Here is a 19,226-nt window from a genome sequence, read left to right on the forward strand (position 1 = left end):
CGGTGGCCAATATGTTTTAGAATGACATTAGGAATACATCAGAAAATTCCAAAGAAACTCATCAGAAAGTCTAATGGCTGTGATGTCGAAACTCGTCAGACTTTCTTGTGAAACTCATCTCATATTTTCATAAGGGCATTGTGAGCTTCTCCTTACTGTGTTCAATAGCCTTAATAACTGCTCTGAAATTCTGGGACATCAACCCTTCTAGAAGCTAAAAGCTGCTCACAGTGAGCAAACAATGCATCGCTGATTTCACTACTACCAGAGGTTTCACTAGCCACCTAAGTTCTGTAGATATGCTTGAGTCGTGCGCACATTCGTTGTGACTGAATGCACTTTTAGCGGGCCTCTTTCTCTTCAGTGCCACAGTTCTAGAGCGCACGATAGGGGATCTTCAAAATGCGTAATAATCTGCTAACACTGGCCGCGTCTAGCATCTTTCCCAAGGTGTAATTGCGGATCGCCTGTACGTCAGGCGACCTTGTGCGGCTCGACGAGCGTCGCCGGAACGCTATTCCGGGCTCTAAAAATGAAACAGTTACAGTCTATATTAGAGAAATTTAGCTTGTCCGGAAAGCCGCCCCGTTACCGTTGGGGCGTTTTGCCGGGGGCAAACTGCGCATGCGCATGCCTTTGCCGGATACCGGATTGCGTTACCGCATTGCCGGATCCGCCCGGTACAGCCCGCTCCAAACCAAGTGGCCAGATTACCGCGTCTAACCTGACGACCGAATAAGCCGAGTCAAGATATGGAAAAAAGAAACGGAACAACAAAACAACAAAAAGCTGCCCCTCCCGTCGTCCGTTCACGAAGGCGATTCCTGCCAAGTGATGATATTGTTATATTAGAAGAAGTATTGTCGCTCAACCCCTTCGATGATGCCGCGATGTGGGTTAAGGTTGAAGAAAAACTCTGCGACCTCACCCGAGTGGTGCGCTACGTTAGAAGTGTAAGGGAAAGGTTGGACCTCCTCCTGGCGCAGTTCTTGCGGGAGGGCATCAAAAACAGGAGAAAGTGAGTGTTACAGACATTTATCGCTCATCGATATCCTAAGCTGACTTGTTTCGCTCAAATTTTCTACATGTGCCTGTTTCCTTTACTAGACCAGGGACGGAGGAAGACTATGAGGTCTTCGACAGGCTGCTACAACAGGTAGGAGACGTGGCCCACGAATGAGGCTACCGCCAGCCGAGATCAGTGGTTCGGAGCCACCTGGTCACAAAGGGCAGGCCTATCTTCGCTGCAGTGAGCGCCGCATGGCCAAACAGCGGCAGCCCAACACCCGTCAGACAGCCGCCTTGGAGGCCTTCGCCGCTTTATCTACTTATTTTCGCAGGAGACTTGTTACCTCACTTTTTTCTTTCATTCTTCTTTGAAAGGGGGGTGACGCGCATGAGTTGAGATGTTAGCACTCCATTCGATTGCTAATCACAATGATGCGTGCTCTTGTGCCGTACTATATGTATTGCTATATTTATTAATTTCACACCTAAGATATGTCACTGTATGGCATCCTGAAAGCTCGCATTCAAGTATGCATACCATGTTCATTTTATTTAGCCGTGTAGCTGCAGTTTTGAATCATGAGCCAAGTAATTACCGTAATTACCGTAATCTAAATGCCTCAAGCCTGCTTTCTTCTCTAGGGCTGCATTTAAAAATGTGTAAATCATGTAGAACTGTGCTGCTTCTTCTTTGACGTGCATTTTTCTCCCACATTTCTTTAGACAGATATTTCAACAAACGCGCCTCCCTATGATTGAACTGTTGGGAATCAGTACAAGTAACCTGCCCTAAGTGTTAGAAAAGCTACTCGTTTTACCTTTTAAAGTTTTACGAAATTTTATGATCTTTTTCTTTGCAGGGGAGAGCAGCGAAGTGCTGACATCTGCCGCAGAACAGGAGCCACATGATGAGCCCGATGACCCAGGCAGGTGGTCCTCAAGTGGATGGTCTGCGTCGCCTGAGCGATGATATCGTATTTAATAGTACCTTATTCTCAGTGCATATGATAAAAGCTCAGTAAAATAGTACCTCTTGTACTCGGTTCTTCAAGTAAACTGTTTCCTGTTGTTTTGATGAAGACATAGTTAATGTGCTCATGTAATGGTCGCCACTTTGTAGGTTTCCGCAGAACTCATTTACCCTATCAGTATTCTGTTGCTTTAAATGATCAATTAGTTCGTCCTCATCTTGTCCTCTGGTTAGCTGAGTCGGTGGAGAAACTCTCCTGTAAAGCAGAACGAGTAGAACTTGTTTCTGGGCGAGTTGGTTGGGATCCAATAAAGACATTGTTGCGCCAAACTGCATAGCAAACCTGCATCGCCAACCTGCAACCTGCATTGAGCTAGCCTGCATCGCGTGCCCTCACGCGATACAGGTTAGCTTTGATACGAAATTGGCGAGGCTACACACAGCAGGCTACCCGAGCTCGGCCGTTGGGGTGGTGTCAAGAACTGCTCCAGAAGGTGAAGGGAAAAAATTACCGACGATTACGTTACTTCCTAATGCGAAATTTGAGCGCAGCAAATAAGCTGTTTCACCTGTTCGATAGATTGAGGCAAAGAAATCGAGCAACACATGTATGCGCTATCACAGAATTTTTTTTTTATATTTCCCGTACTCCTGGATCATCTCGACGGCGGCGACGGTAAGCTTCTGCTTCGGCGGCACGCACCTCTGCATTCTGACGGCGACGGCGCTGGGCCTCTGCTCTGGCAGCTCGTTTAGCAGCAGCAGCAGCAGCAGCAGCAGACTGAGAACTTCCATCGGTCGTCTCGCTCATGGCTCAGAAAGAACTGGCAGATAATTGCGCAGTGGCGAACGGCAGCGGCAATTTCGGCTCGGGCGGTGCACATATACAGATCCGCCGCCACCGATCTGGCTCTCTGATTGCCACCGCACAGGGCGAACGGCAGCGGCAATTTCGGCTCGGGCGGTGCACATATACAGATCCGCCGCCACCGATCTGGCTCTCTGATTGCCACCGCACAGGGGTTGCATTGGAGGAGGAGCGAAGAAAGGAATTAAGTTCGAGCCGGCGCTTTGACAACCGGAGACTCGCAGGAAGAGGGGGTAGGGGGGCGGCGTGTACACCCAGCGGCAAACGATGGGGGCAGAAGCGCGCGCAGCAAGCGGACAACACGATAAAGGGAGGAGGGAAGAGATAGCAGCGACTGACTGATGCCGCTGACGCCGATACAGGGGGGGGGACCCTTTCCTCCTCTTTCTGCATGGCGGCGACGGTGTTCTATGCAGTCACGTTATCTTGACTCTCTAGCGGCGTCAGCGGCATCCAGCGGTATCAGTCGGTCGCTGCTAGCGCTGGGGGGATAAAAGGGGGGCGGAGCTGGTTACGAGACCGACGACGACGCGAAACCCAGGAACGGACGCCAAAGAGCTGCGCTCTAAAAGACATACCCCTAGGCCCGACCAACAACGATGCAAACCTGCAGTGGTGCCATACGTCCACAAGCTTTCCCACAACTTGAATAAAGTCACTACTAGGTTTGGTGTGCCGGTTCTTTTCTCGGTGCCACGCAAGCTGGCTGGACTGTGTCCGCGCATAAGCCGCGTTGACAAAAAGTGAGGATGCCAGAAAAAGCACACTAGACAGTACGTGAAATGTGCGACGGGCGTTATTTACGAGATACCGCTGAAATGTAGGAAATCTTACGTTAGACAAACGGGGAGATGTGTTAATGACCGGGCCCGGGAGCATGAATTGTCTGTAATCGACAAAGGTAATGCGCATTTACCTGCGCATTGCATTGCTTGCCTGGAAGGCAGATGCCAGCCACTACTGCTTGAGATAAAGATACTTGGCAGGAGTGGTGATACGTAGCAAGATAACTTTTGGAGGCATGTCACATAAAAGAGAGAGACACGAGCTGTATTAGTGATACGTCTGTTTTTATGTTTGAAAATGAGTTGCAACTGTTAAAAACGTCCCTGTAATCGCTCTAGGGAACACTGACGTACGCATTCGCATTTGCTCATTCTCCCTGCACTGCTGCAAGAATAAAATCAGTTGAAGTTCAGCGCTCAATCTGTCGTTTCGTACTCTCCGTCCCAAGTCTTTATTTTTCCTTTTTTGGCGCAACAGTGTATTCATTTGTCCTGGAAAGGCATTAGTCCAATATTCAATCCCGAGGCCAGGATGAATAATATTGGAACTGTGCAGCTTTCTTTATAAAAAATTGGCTTTCCTAGTAGCTCTAGGTTACTTTCAGGTAAATAACACAATTCGGCCTTTCCATGAAACTTTCCCCCCCCCCCATTGCTCATTTCCACAGAACAGTGCATTTGCTCATACTGTGTACTCATCAAACTGTTCAGTAGTGGTAGTTCTCCAGACAGTGCATTGAATGGGCTGGGTGGAAAGTATGTGACCATTGTGAACACATTTGTTTTAGGTGCTTTGTAATATTTCCGGCTGCAAGGTCATTTTGCTAACACACAAACTTCTCAGATGCTTCAGGGCTTACATGCAGAAAGCTGCATTGATTGTTTGAGCTGAATATAAAAATTGGAGGTGCACTATAACATGGCAATCTGGAAACACAATCAGCGTGACTTTTATTATTTCACCTTTTTCACTTCAGCTTGGTGTAGTTGTAAGTTCTTCTCTTTGCTGATGACAACTCTTTACCAAAATGTATTCTGTATACTTAATCCTGCCAGTCAATGCAACAGTGTTCTTGCTCAAACCTTTGCACATGAGTCATGAGTTTGACATCATTTTGTTACAAGCGTTGCTTTTGCAAACGTTATGTCATTATCTGGTGAACATACAACTTTCCCCGAAACAAGTGCTTCTGCCATCATTCTAGCAGTCACTCGGCCGTCGCGGAACGCAAGAGAACGTACAGAACCAATATTTCCATTTCGCATGAGGTGGAGTGGAATCCATATCTTTCCTCGTGCTAGGGTTTTCAAACCCTTCCCCCAAAAATACTCGACTCACTTTAAAACAGTCCTTTCCTTTAGGGCGCCATATATAGGCGCGTGTTGCAACTTTTGATGAATTGTTTCTCCATTCTTGGCCAATTTTGAAAGTAACTTGATATTCGTGCTTTGGTTCCATCTGCTCTTCAAGCTCAATTCCAACAACAAAAAGTGAGTTGGGCAAAGAAGCGCACACGAAAAACTCTTGATTGTCTTACAGCGGTTGAGTTCGTACTATAGGTCCACAGGATGTTTTTGAGTGGAGAGAAAAGGAGCACGGTGCCGCTATATATGAGCATGGTGCCACTATTACTGGACTATCACGTTTTCGTGACTTTGTCGCTGGCTCACTGCATGAAATTTTGTCATGGCAGCGCAAAGCAGAACACAAAACAAGTTAAACACATAAATTTCGTAAAGCCCTAATATTTTCATATTGTTATCAGCCAATTCCAATGTGAACATAACCACGGCATTGCAGCGTGTCAAGACTCACATTATATGAGAAGCAGATCTAAGCAATGCCCAAGCGGCATTAGTAAAATTGCCTTTGTTATGAACAGCTCGCTGGCAAGCTTGTTTTTATAAAGTCTGCCAGAGTGACGGTTTGTTGACCGTTAGTGCAAGCCAAAATGCAGATTGAGTGTACGAAGTGTGTACATAGTCCCTAAAAGTTTGCCAATGTGATGGAGTGTGACCAGGCACAGAAAGAGCTCAAGGAAATCCCTGCTACAAGTACGAAACGTTTTAGCTCTCTAGCATTTCGTTTGCTTGTATACATTGCTACAGGTGGAAGGACATAGTGCTAGAATATGTATGGTTGAAGGCACCATACGAGAAGCATAAAACGTTTGCAGGAATTAGACCATGAAATGTGACAGTCTGAATATTATAGTGTACTTGCAAGCCTGTACATTGTCTTTGTATAACAGTGTTGTATTGTCATATTTCTTAAATGGTAAATTTGTTCCATGTTCTGTTATAGCAATGTGGATTGAGTGAACTTTCATCTAATGATGATTTTGCTTTGAAACTCAGTCTGAATGAGATGTCGCTGTATGCAGGGTTATGGAAACCCACTAATAATATTTAAAATAATAGTAATCTTAAAACACGTTTGCAAAAAGATTGTGCATGTTTTTAGTCCTCAGGTATAATTGCCCACAAACTTTCTTATCCTTTATTGCAGTTCATTGCAAAGCTCATGCAAGTACAGTATTTACTTGTATATGGGTTGACTCCTATACATTGATTTCGCTGTAAAGAAATAATAAATTGACTAAAGCGAACTCATATTTTTTAGGAAAACTCAGAACTGCGAGCATGACACCCCTTTCTTTACCGTAAGTTTGGTTCCTAAATCTTCGTAGTCGATGTCTTAAACTACATCTTTGTTGGGACTGCCAAAGAAGTAATCCTCCTTGCATAGTTCTCAGGCATCCTCGGCATCCCAAATAACGTACTCATTGTCATCGAGTTCGTTGAATAGCAGCATTTCTTGAAGCCAGTATAGATAATCTCCAGACAGACTTGATGGCTTACGCGTCGAAGAATCACCATTAGCTCATCAATATTGCTAGCTTTTTCACGAATATAGGCCGACATTTTTTTGCAATGAGTATGAAGCGATGAGCATAACACTAAAATATGAAAACACTAAACAATAGAAACAAATAACATTAGTTATATTCCTGAATCTATGGATGCGATACAGATAGTTTCATTGTACTCTGCGGATTTGTCAATTACCTGATTCGTGTGCAAATCTTATAATCCATTTTTTTACACCTGAAGGGCAGACGCTTAGTCCCAAGAACGTTACAAGCTAAAATTTCACACAGATGTTACCAGTGGGCACCTGTGGCAATGTGCATATGCCTCCCGCCCATGTGCCATTGCAAGGTAACTATGTCATTCGTTTCACTCCCTCTTGCACCGTAAATAAGGAAATCAAAACTCCAAAAAGCAGTTCTATATACAGACTGTCCAAGTGTCCTGATAGCGTTGATGTCAATCTGTAAGCATAAATATCCCGTACTTATTCAGCTCTATTCCGAGCTATGTAAAGCTTATCTAGCTAACCATCATATCATTATATTCTGGGTACCGGGCCATAGTGGAGTCGAGGCTAATGTTCTGGCAGACCAGATGGCCACATCAATCGCATCAAATGCTGTTAATCCTACTGCTGCTGTCCATGTCACAGATCTGAAGCCTTCCTTGCTAAATAAACTGCGAAACCACCGGCAACGCATGTGGGACACAGAAACAAATAATAAACTACAGGCGATAAAGCCACAATTAGGTTTCTGGCCCTGTGCAGCGAAATTACGGCGAGCAGATGTCCTATTCCGCGTGTGTGTATTTCACGCCAAATATGCACTGACTTTTCTAAAGTCGTACACCGGACCATACAATGGGACAAGCCAAATCAACGCACTTTCAGAAATTTGACAGAGCACGCAGCGAGGTCCGATGAGCCGAAGCGTTGTGGTGGTTCATTTGTGCTGTCATGTAACAGAAAACAATGTCAACATTTTTTTTTCACCTGCTTCGAAGCATTCATGTCGAGACACTAAAACCAGCAAGAGTAACTACGTTCTCATTTATTTTTATACTTTGACTTTTATACGCGAGGACACATTGATCCTATTCAATTTTTTTCTCGCTACCCGCGGGCTGCTGGAACCAGCCAGAGCGCATGCGTTTTTCTCGCGTTGCTCCCGCTCACCGCGCGGCGCACTTCGATGTGCATTCTTTTTTCTCTGGCCGAGATAATCTTTGTCTGGCAGAGGTTTGGACGCTTTTTGGCTAGCGGACGAGAAAAAGAAAACGCGTTGTCGCTAGCTGCCATCACTAGGGGACTTGAAGGATTGCAACGCGTTCGCTTAAGCGCAGCCTCTGCGGAAAATTTTGTCCCGCCGGTGTAGGATACCGAGCAGCATGCGTATGGTTCTCTGTGCACCAAGCATCTCACGTTTTCTTCGATATTCCTTCAGTAGCCACATTAGGTGCCGAAAGTAGGCATTCCATTGTGGCCGACATGCTTTCCTTTCCGCTTTTTTTCATTTCCGCGCACCGGCCCCACAAAAGAACAAAATACATTGCTGCGGCGCAGCAAATTCTCGCATGGTAAAAGTTCGATTTTTGTACTTGTTTTTCTTCTGCGGAAAGTAGTAGGCCACGGGACGCTTCAGTTGCAAGATACTTTGATTATATTACTGTCATAGAAGTTATATGGACACTCCAGGCGCGTTATTGCCGTCGCCGTCACCCTCACGTTCCGTATAAAATCCAAGGGTGGTAACACCTTGACCGCGTGCTGCGTGCTGTATGTGCAAGTGAAAGTATACGGTGGGGGGGGGGTGGGGGATGGCATGGGTGAGCCCACGATGTTGGCTCAGTCATTTGTGCGCAAGGGAGAAAAGCGAGGAGATAGTTCCCCGCCTCCTGAGTTGCACGATAGATCAGTGGGAGTAGAGAGAAATGGTTCTGTGATCTGTGAATTTGTGGTTGCGAAACATGTTTATTTGCTTTGTTTGACGCAATATATAAAGTAACTTTTTCTTAAATTAGTGCATTTATTAAAGACTTGTACAAATATTTAGATATCTTGTTGCGAAGTTTTGTATATACGCGCAGTGAACTTTGTATCCAGTGACACTTTCTTGCGCTTTACGAAGCTGTATCTTCGCATTTGTATATTCCAGTCTGTCTTCGGATTTCTATTGTACGAGGGCGAGTCAAATGAGAGTGAGCCAAAATACCCCACGCAATAATGGTTCAGTTCATTATGTGCGAAGTATGCGCAAAGCACTGAGGCATCTCTCATTCACAAAGTGACACACAGGTGTGAGGATAAAGGGTCTTTAATGCTCTCATACAGTGGGTTGAACATGGTTGTGGGACATATTAGACTCTCAAAAAATTGAACAGCATTGTGTCGTGAAGATTTTGAAAGCTGAAGATCTTTCTCATAAAGAAATTAGTCGCTGTATGGCTGCCGTGTACGTTGAATATTGCATTTCATTGGCCGCTGTGAACCGTTGTAACAAACGGTTCAAAGAAGGACGTGAAAGTTGCAAAGACGATCCAAGACCGGGCCATAGCCACCGTGCTTTCACCCCCAACACAACTGCAAAGGCTGACTAGGCAAGAACGAAGGATAAGCATTGGCAGAGCGTGTGAGCATCAGTCATGGTTCGGGTCACGCCATAATTCACGAACATCTCCGTTATCGGCTCTTGTGTGCGCAATGGACGGCCAAGGCTTTTAACCACCGCCAGAAGAACGAGAGGTTTGGCCCTGCCTTGACTCATCTAATCCGGTATAACAATGAATGTGACGACTTTTTGTCTGCAATTGTGATCGGGGAGAAATGATGGTGCCGCTACTACTAGCCCGAAGCACGACGGCAAAACTTAAAGTGGAAACATTTGAATTCACCACCACAGGGAAAGCAAAAGCAGTCATTTCTGCCGGAAAGGTGTTGTTGACTTTTTTTTTCGATCGTCAGGGGCCATTATTGATTAAATTTGCTAAACCTGGAGAGACTATCAATCGCTCACGATATTGCGAAACGTCGGATCGGCTGCGTGTCGCAATCAAAAACAAATGACATCTAAAATTGAGGAATGGGGTCATCTTGATCCACGACAATGACCATCCCCACTTCGGGATTTGCTTTATACAAAACTGGCAATGTTCGAATGGAAAACACTGCAACGCCCTCCATACAGCCTAGACCTGTCGCCTTGCAACTTCCACATTTTGGTGCATTTGAAAAAAAAGCAGGTCAAGGGAATTAGATTCGTGTCGGACGATGACGTGAAAAAGTCATTTGCAAATTTTTTAAACAGCAACCCAAGGAGTTTTATCTGACGGGAATCACGCGACATGTTAGTCAGTGGGACAAATGCGTAAATGCACATGGAGACTACTTTTGAATAAAGCACCCCGTCTGTATTATATTCGCATTGGCTCACTTTCATTTATCTCGCCCTCATAGATTTTGCAGAACTCCTGCTTTTTATATGTGCTATCTGTTGCCACTATAATTTCGGCGCAATTACTCACAATACACGACCGGTGCCAGCTGTTCCTGCGCAATATATTGTAACAAAGAATAGCGCCATTGAGATTTTTCCTAGTTGTTGCATATGTACAAAAAAGTAAACAAGGTTCTTGAATGACAGAGAGAGAAAAATGCAAATGAGAGAAAGACAGGGAGGTTAGTAAAGCTGCTTTAAAATATTTGCCCTCAACTTGCTCAATACATGGCTTTACATTTTTCATATCAGTGGCATGCACTGCTTTCTTGGTTTCAAACTGATATAGTTCTAAATTTCGTGTGATACTTTCTTTACCTATTAAATAGATAGAAAACATGGAAGCATTCATATAAGTTATTTCGGGCACAATTTTTGAGGCAGGCTAGTATATTCGTTTAAGAAAAAATACATATTTTACTTGTCTTGCGAGTGCGTAGCGTTCAATAATTCGTTTGCAGTATTTTTGGCAATGACAACGCAGTTATTATCAATGTTTGGATCCCTCGACAAATTCTATAGAGATGAGGCCGAGCCGCAACGTGAACCAGCCCGATTAGATGCTTCTAAAATAGTTTTCCTTGTTGTGTATTGCGAGTGACGCCTGCCTTACGCACATGTCAGCACATTTATTGGTTAGGTTGGCCTCTGAAATGAGGCGGGTCTTTTCATTTTTATTTGTCCAGATTACGCTTGTGCGTTCTAAAATGGGCTTGCAAATGCAAGCTGCGCAATGGGTGTTCAAATGTAATAGACCAGCGTTCTTTGTTCTGGATGGATGTTCCTGCAACCTTTTCTTTATACACCTGCCCGTTTGGCGGACGTAACAAGAGCCACATGACAACGGAATCTCGTACACAACATTGCTGCGGCAAGTCACGAATTCAGGTCTAGGCTTTACATGAATTGTGCGCAAGTAAATCTGACACTTGTGCTCGTGTTTACACAGCCTGGAACAGAGTGGATAATTTCTTTGGAAATAGAAATAACTCGAACACCATAATGGTACCCGACGTTCTTGTGGCCATTTGCCAGCATATGTATATAAGCAATAACTGCTGGCCTTTTGCGATGACCAATGTCATTTCGATCGCTAGCTCTTTCTCTGCTTTTTAACAATTTCGCCAGTTTTTGGGCTGTCGTCCTGATCATGTGTTCACGATAACCAGCCATGGTTAGCCTGGTGACTTGATCCATAGCCCCTTCCAGCAAGCAGTGCTGACAAGACTTTGTTATGGCGAAACGGAGGCAAGACAGGGCGATACCATTTTTTACCAATTTGCTGTGTCGCGAATTGCTTGTGCAAGGCATGGACGTGACATATGAACTCTTCTTCCTGGCTTCCACAGTATCTGCGGAACCGGCAGCTGAAATTGCACCCGCCGCAGTGGTATAGCGGCTATGGTGCTGCGCTCCTGATTACGCGGTCGCAAACTCAAACGCGGACTCTCATTTCGACGGAGGCGAAATGCAAAAATGTCCTTGTCCGTCCATTAGGAGAACGTTAAGTGTCCCTTGGTGGCCAAAATTATTCCATTGCCCCCCGCTACGGCGTGCCCCATAGACAAATCGTAGTTTGAGCATGTCGTAACCATAGAAATCCATTCAGCTAAAATTGCAAGCGTTTCCCGCCTCAAGACCTACTTCACTGCGTGATATCTACCGTAGAATGAACCGGGACGGTGCTTTTGCTGCCGGGGTTCGTGTGTCGGGGGAGTTGTGTCATGGTGAACACGATTACACTGGCTTGGCGCCCACCCTGTGCGGGTGCTGTCATACTAACATTATTTTAAAACTGTTTTGTTAATTATAATCTCCCCGTAACAATACACATGTCGGAAATGTGTTCTGGAAACTCCGAGTTAAGAATATGCAGCGCAATTCCTCCCGAATGTTTCATTATCGACAGCACTATCTTCAACAGACAAATATCCCAACGATACTGAGCGTGGCACTACACACGAAACTGCCGAAAGACCGGTTTCAAAAAGAAAGCATTAAAAATATATCATTAAGAATTGCAATAGTGCGGAGTAACCATGTAGAGTGCGGTTCACTGTTAAAGGTATAACTATAATTTGTGATTGTTACTTTGCAGGAGCTAGATGCAAATTCTGGCTGAATATGTGTCAATGCACTGCACAGCCGCGTAGAAAGGTGCCAGCGCGAACCACAAGGCATCTGCAGCAAAGGAGGGCAATTGTACAACGCTAACGGGAAACATCCGCATGGGATATTATCATGTCCCTTTTTAGCAATAGATCACACTGTACGCAAATGTCATCATCATAATCATTAATGGTTAGTCACTAGTCTGACGACGTGTGCAAACATGAGGCAAGAACATTGTCATATGACTTCCCCTTCCCTCTAGGTAGGAGTTCCGTCTCGGCATGCACCCGACCATCCACGTTACCCAAAGCGCAATTTATCGCTCACCCAAGGCGGCTAAGATGGCGGCTGACCAGAACACCTCGCCACAGAGCGCCGGCAGGAAGAGCAGGCCACCCATGCGGGTTCCGAAATGCTTCTGGAAGGGGTCCAACATCGTCTTGTAGCCGGCGTTACGCATCTTCACCGCAAAGAGGTTGCCACCTGCGCAAGTATGCAGATGTGTTGTATGTGTGTGGGGCAGTACCGCCGCATATACCTATGCACATAGGTTTGGTGAAGGCGCAGTTCTGAGGTGTCGGCGCAGAAATCCTAATGATCTGGAGGCGCTAGTTAGGTGATGGGATTAGTCCATGAAAGACTTTTTGCAAGGAGCACTCCTAAGTACTTATATCATGTGGTGTGGTCAATTATGTTAGAAGCCAAATAAGAAAAGTGATATATATATATATATATATATATATATATATATATATATATATATATTGTAGTGGGTAACATGCATGTGGCGCTGTGCGAACTGCCACCGCTGCGGCGCGAGACCCGAGCTCGGGCTGCTGATGCGAACGGCTAGGACTCGCGATCAAGAGCTACTTGCGATCCCTCGTATGAGCTGCAATAAACCCCCTTTCATTTGGTGGAGGTGCGGGGTAGACCTCGGAAACTGGAACTCCGAAGCCGGACGCTACCGACTGCTACTACCATGCCTGACGAAACCACCCAGGAAGATGCACCACAGCCTCCGGCGGTCATCGTTTCCGGTGTGTTGCGCCAGCGTGATCCTGCCATCTTTAGCGGCACCGATGATCATGACGTGGAGGATTGGTTGTCATCTTACGAACGGGTGAGCCAGCATAACAAGTGGGACGACGTCACCAAGTTGCACAACGTGTTGTTTTACTTAACCGGCGTCGTGAACCTCTGGTTCCGAAACCACGAACACGATTTCGGAACATGGAGCACATTCAAAACAAGTTTCGCTGAAGTGTTCGGGCGCCCCGCCGTGCGCAAGCTTCGCGTAGAGCAACGCTTACGTGGGCGTGCGCAACATCATGGTGAAACTTTCACAAGTTACATCGAAGATGTCATTGACCTGTGTAAGCGCGTGAATCTGTCAATGTCAGAACAGGACAAGATCAAACACATTATGAAAGGCATTGATGAGGACGCCTTTCAGATGTTCTTAGCGAAGGATCCGCGTACCGTGGCGGAAGTTATCAATTTGTGCCAAAGTTTTGACGAGCTACGGAAACAACGCATCTTAGCTCGGCGCCCACCGCCTACGGAAGATTCGTTAGCAGCATTAATTATTGGCGACAACCACACAACTTTGCTGACGCAAATAAAAGAATTTGTGCGCGAGGAGGTCGCACGACAGCTCTCGATTTTGCCGACCACGGAGAAGCCTTCTCAATGTTTGGCTCCAGCGCTCCGACAGATAATTCAAGAGCAAGTGACCGAAGCTCTTCCACCTCCGTGTCAGCCGGCTCCCGTGGCCGCGCCTCTGACGTATGCTGAAGCCGTTGCACGGGCACCTCGTCTACAGGGGTTCTCTCCTCCGCCTTCAGCGCCTCGCCCGCCGGTGTTCTCTCCTCCGCCTTCGCCTCGCCAGCCGGCGGATCCCTTTTTCAGTGCACAGCAGCAGGGTCAAAATCCTTGGCGCACTGCTGACAACCGCCCAATATGCTATGCCTGCGGTACCCCGGGTCATGTAGTGCGCTTCTGCCGCCGGCGCTTGCCGGCCTTCGTGGGCACCCCGCGACGACCCAGCTCCGACTTCCGACCTTTCCGTATGCCTTCACGACCACCACCGGAAGTCTACGCTGCTGATGACATACCGGCACCGCAGTCACAGCTCTACGGCACTCGTCGCTCGCCTTCCCCTCGTCGGCGCTCACTCTCACCCATGCGTCGTAGACCCAGTGCCAATACTACTGAGGCGGAAAACTGATTTCCGCAGTTCCTGAGGCACGAACTGCGTCATCGTCGGAACATCAAAGTCCTCGTTTTTCCCCCGCTAACGTCATTGAAGTGTGCGTTGATGGCATCAAATCCCTTGCGCTCGTCGATACAGGTGCTGCTGTATCCGTGATTAGTGAGAAGCTTTGTCGTGCATTGCGGAAAGTGACCATGAAGCCTTCGGTTCCATTGCTTAGAACAGCCAGTGCGCAACAAGTACAGCCAGTCGCTATGTGCACTGCCAGAGTGCTGATTCGAGACATTTTGTATTCCATTGATTTCTTTGTGTTAACTTGTTGCTCCCACGATGTCATTCTCGGTTGGGATTTTCTGTCGCGCCATCATGCCGTCATCGACTGTGCACGTGCTGAGGTTCAGTTCTCCGTTCTGTGCGATTTGCCATCTCGCGACTTTCAAGTTCACGATCTTAGCAGGATCTGTGTAGCTTCAGATACTGACCTTCCTCCTCACAGTGCTGTATTTGTCCCTCTTTCATGCGCATCGCTTGCCGAAGCGACGGTCATGTTTACACCCGCTGCCGTCTTCATTCGCCGCCAGCCTATATTGTTGCCTTTCGCCCTCCTCACGGTTCACCATGGTGCTGCAGAAATACTGATTTCTAACCCAAAATCGTGCACTTTGGCTTTGCACTGTGGCGAGACTATTGGCACCATCGAGTGCGTGGACGCTGACGCTATTGTGCACTTCCCCATGGCCGACGACGTCGATACTGCCAACGTAACAGCACTGACGCCCCATGTGCCATCTAACCGAGTACCACCGGATGTTTTTTGTCGCTCCATTGCCGATGACCTCGAGCCGACACAACGTGAGCGGCTAATTACTCTTTTAAATGAGTTTCACGCGTCTTTTGACTGGAACCAAGCATCGTTAGGCCGCACAAGTACCGCCTCTCACCACATTGATACGGGACACCACGCACCATTACGCCAGCGTCCGCACCGCGTGTCATCCACCGAGCGTCGTGTCATCACCGAGCAAGTTGAAGACATGCTTGACCGTGGTGTTATCAAGCCATCCTGCAGCCCTTGGTCATCGCCCGTAGTACTCGTTAAGAAAAAAGATGGCTCGATTCGTTTCTGTGTGGACTATCGTCGCCTCAACAAGATTACACGAAAAGATGTCTATCCTCTACCGCGCATAGATGACGCCCTGGATTGTCTACATGGTGCTGAATTCTTTTCTTCTTTGGACTTGCGATCGGGCTATTGGCAAGTGCCAGTGGATGAATCCGACCGCTCGAAAACAGCTTTCATTACGCCTGATGGCCTGTATGAGTTTACGGTAATGCCATTCGGCCTCTGCAATGCGCCCGCGACATTCGAAAGAATGATGGACAATATTCTGCGAGGCCTCAAATGGAAGACGTGCCTGTGTTATTTAGACGACGTGGTAGTTTTCTCCCCTGATTTCACCACTCACCTCTCTCGTCTACGCGACGTCCTTACTTGTCTTGCCACCGCCGGCCTTCAACTTAACTTGAAGAAGTGCCGCTTCGGCGCCCGCCAGCTGACCACACTTGGCCATGTCGTTTCCAAAGACGGCGTCCTTCCCGACCCTGACAAACTTCGTGCTGTCGCAGAATTTCCGCGGCCGACTACACTGAAAGAGCTCCGAAGTTTTATCGGCCTTTGCTCGTATTTTCGACGCTTTGTACGCAATTTTGCCTGCATCATCGCTCCTCTGACGAAGCTCCTGGCTGGCCCAGGTGACCTTCGCGATTGGACTCCGGCATGTGACCAAGCCTTCAGCACTTTGCGTCGTCTGCTCACCTCACCACCTGTTCTACGCCACTATGACCCGACTGTACCGACCGAAGTTCATACGGCCGCCAGTGGCGTTGGTCTTGGAGCCGTCCTTGCGCAACGCAAGCCTGGCTTTCCGGAATATGTGGTTGCATATGCGAGTCGGGCCCTCACGAAGGCAGAAACCAATTATTCTGTCACAGAAAAAGAATGTTTGGCTATAGTTTGGGCGTTACACAAATTTCGCCCTTACTTGTATGGCCATCCGTTCGATGTCGTGACAGACCACCACGCGCTCTGCTGGCTTGCGTCACTGAAGGACCCGTCAGGCCGTCTTGGACGTTGGGCTCTTCGGCTCCAAGAAGTCGACATTCGCGTCATCTATCGATCCGGGCGCCAACATTCTGATGCCGATGCACTCTCCCGATCGCCCATGAGATCCGACGAAACGCCACCCTCCCCCATAGAGTGCCCGGTTGCTACACTTGCTGTTACTGACATGCCGTCTGAACAGAGGAAAGATCCGTAGATTGTGTCTCTCATTGACATTCTTCACAGTTCTTCGACGGCTACATGCCCTCGAGCCCTTCGTCGCCAAGCCACCCATTTCGTGCTACGGGACGCCATCTTGTACCGCCGAAACTATCAGCCGGATGGTCGCAAATGGCTGCTAGTCATCCCTCGCCATTTGCGCTCCGACATATGCACGTATTTCCACGACGAGCCCCAACAAGCTCATGCTGGCGTCCTGAAAGCCTACGAGCGCCTCCGTCAGCGCTACTACTGGCGCGGCATGTATTCTTATGTCCGCAAATACATTCGGTCATGTGTAGCCTGTCAGCGACGCAAGACATCTCCTCATACGACTGGCCCTCTGCAACCTTTGCCGTGTCCTGCACGTCCTTTTGATCGGATTGGCATTGACCTCTATGGGCCTCTTCCATCCACTGCTAAAGGAAATCGTTGGATAATTGTTGCAGTAGACCACCTCACAAGATATGCCGAAACTGCTGCACTTGCTTCGGCTGCTGCTCGCGACGTCGCCGCATTCATGTTACGGCATTTCATCTTACGGCATGGCGCACCGCGAGAACTGGTCAGCGACCGAGGCCGTGTCTTCTTATCCGAAGTTATTAATGAGCTACTCGCCGCTTGCCGCACTATTCACCGCACCTCTACGGCGTATCACCCACAGACTAACGGTCTCACGGAACGGTTCAACCGCACTCTGGGTGACATGCTCACCATGTATGTTGCGTCTGATCATTCCAATTGGGACGATGTCCTCCCTTTTGTGACGTACGCGTATAACACCGCCGTTCAGGCTACCACAGGCTTCTCCCCATTTTTCCTTCTTTATGGACGTGAACCATCCACTACCCTCGACACCGTGCCACCATATCATCCGGATGCCACTGAATTCACCCCTCTTTCCGAAGTTGCTCGCCATGCTGAAGAGTGCCGCCAACTGGCTCGCTCGTTTACGTCGGATACCCAAGGTATCCACAAAGATCGACGCGACAACGGGCAGCCCACACAGTCCTTCGCCGTGGACTCTCACGTCTGGCTTCAGCTGCCCTTCCAATCCCCTGGCCTTAGCCCAAAGCTTGCTCCGAAATATCAGGGTCCGTACCGGATCGTCGCGTGTACATCGCCGGTGAATTATGTGGTCGAACCGGTGACGCCATCTTCGGACAAACGCCGCCGTGGCCGCGAGACGGTTCACGTCAGTCGCCTGAAGCCGTACCACGACCCCCTTATCGTGTCATCACCTTAGGTCGCCAGGATGGCTCCTCTTCGCCGTGGGGGCAATTGTAGTGGGTAACATGCATGTGGCGCTGTGCGAACTGCCACCGCTGCGGCGCGAGTCCCGAGCTCGGGCTGCTGATGCGAACGGCTAGGACTCGCGATCAAGAGCTACTTGCGATCCCTCGTACGAGCTGCAATAAACCCCCTTTCAATATATATATATATATATATATATATATATGTATATATATATATATATATATATATATATATATATATATATATATATTATCATCACTCCATCACATCACCTCTATTTCATATAACGCCTCCAGTTCATTAGGATTTCTGAGCCGCAACTTAATTGCGCCTTCACCACTACGAAAACTAGCTTAAGTAACTATTCTACGACCACAAATTGAGTACGCCTCATGTATATAGTCACTTCATCAAAATACGTCATCGAACTCCTGGAGAACATCCAGAATAGAGCGAGCCGTTTCATTTGAAAAAGGTATTGTAACCAGCCAAATGCAACCCAAATAGAAGTCGAACTTTCGTTCCAACCACTAACCACTCGCCGCGATATTTCCCTTCTATTATTGTTTTATAGATTCATTCACATAGTTGGCCTATCCTTATCAAACCTAAAAAAAAGGATCCTCGATGGCACAATGACTAAATAATCAGTTCAGCCACACCCGAATTTATCGCAACACACACGCTTTCAATTTTTCAGCTTTACCGCCTGCGATCAGTTTAGGAAACGCTCTCCCAAATAACATCGCTTTCCAATCGACGCACAGGGCATTTCGCAATCTGATAATCAATCAGTATGCCGTTTCAACAATCAAACATGTCTTGCCTTCTTCTAATTTCTTTCTTGCATTTCTTACAATATCTATTACCGCATACATGCAAAAACGTTTATAGTGCTCACATGTTATGTTATTGTGTTTTTTATTCATCTTCATAGTGTATGTGCAATATCGTAATAATTTTCCGCTTTTTCTCCATAATTCCTATACGAATATGTTACCGTATTTCCCCCTTAGCACAATGCCGTCTCGAAGGCTGTAAGGTGCTCGTAAATAAATAAATAAATAAATATACTTCTGCGGGCGAGAAGACGACTGTAGCATTATGCCGGCACCGATGAGCAAGAGGTAGAGGTTGCTCCTCGCCATCTTGGCGGTTCTTACGCCTGGACTACTCGCGTCTCTGGTAAATATTTTTAAATGTATCTTTCTTGTGCAAGATTTTAAGTGCGGACTACTTTAGAACCCGGGAACTCGTCCGTCCAATGTCGTTGGGTGTCGCGCACCAAGGCTGATAATGAAATTAGTCATGAGAGGGCGCCAC

General features: G+C 47.3%; 1 protein-coding gene across 1 annotated transcript in view; it reads right to left on the reverse strand.

Annotated features, from left to right (window-relative positions):
- Positions 1 to 19,226, reverse strand: part of LOC142578432 (high-affinity choline transporter 1-like) — a 164,995-nt gene that overhangs the window by 132,917 nt on the left and 12,852 nt on the right. The window contains exon 3 of the mRNA XM_075687818.1: positions 12,439 to 12,594. Within this exon, the coding sequence (XP_075543933.1) occupies positions 12,439 to 12,594 (156 nt within the window). The remainder of the gene's footprint in view (positions 1 to 12,438; positions 12,595 to 19,226) is intronic.

The sequence above is a fragment of the Dermacentor variabilis genome, chromosome 4 (assembly GCF_050947875.1).
Source record: "Dermacentor variabilis isolate Ectoservices chromosome 4, ASM5094787v1, whole genome shotgun sequence".
Lineage (NCBI taxonomy): Eukaryota > Metazoa > Arthropoda > Arachnida > Ixodida > Ixodidae > Dermacentor > Dermacentor variabilis.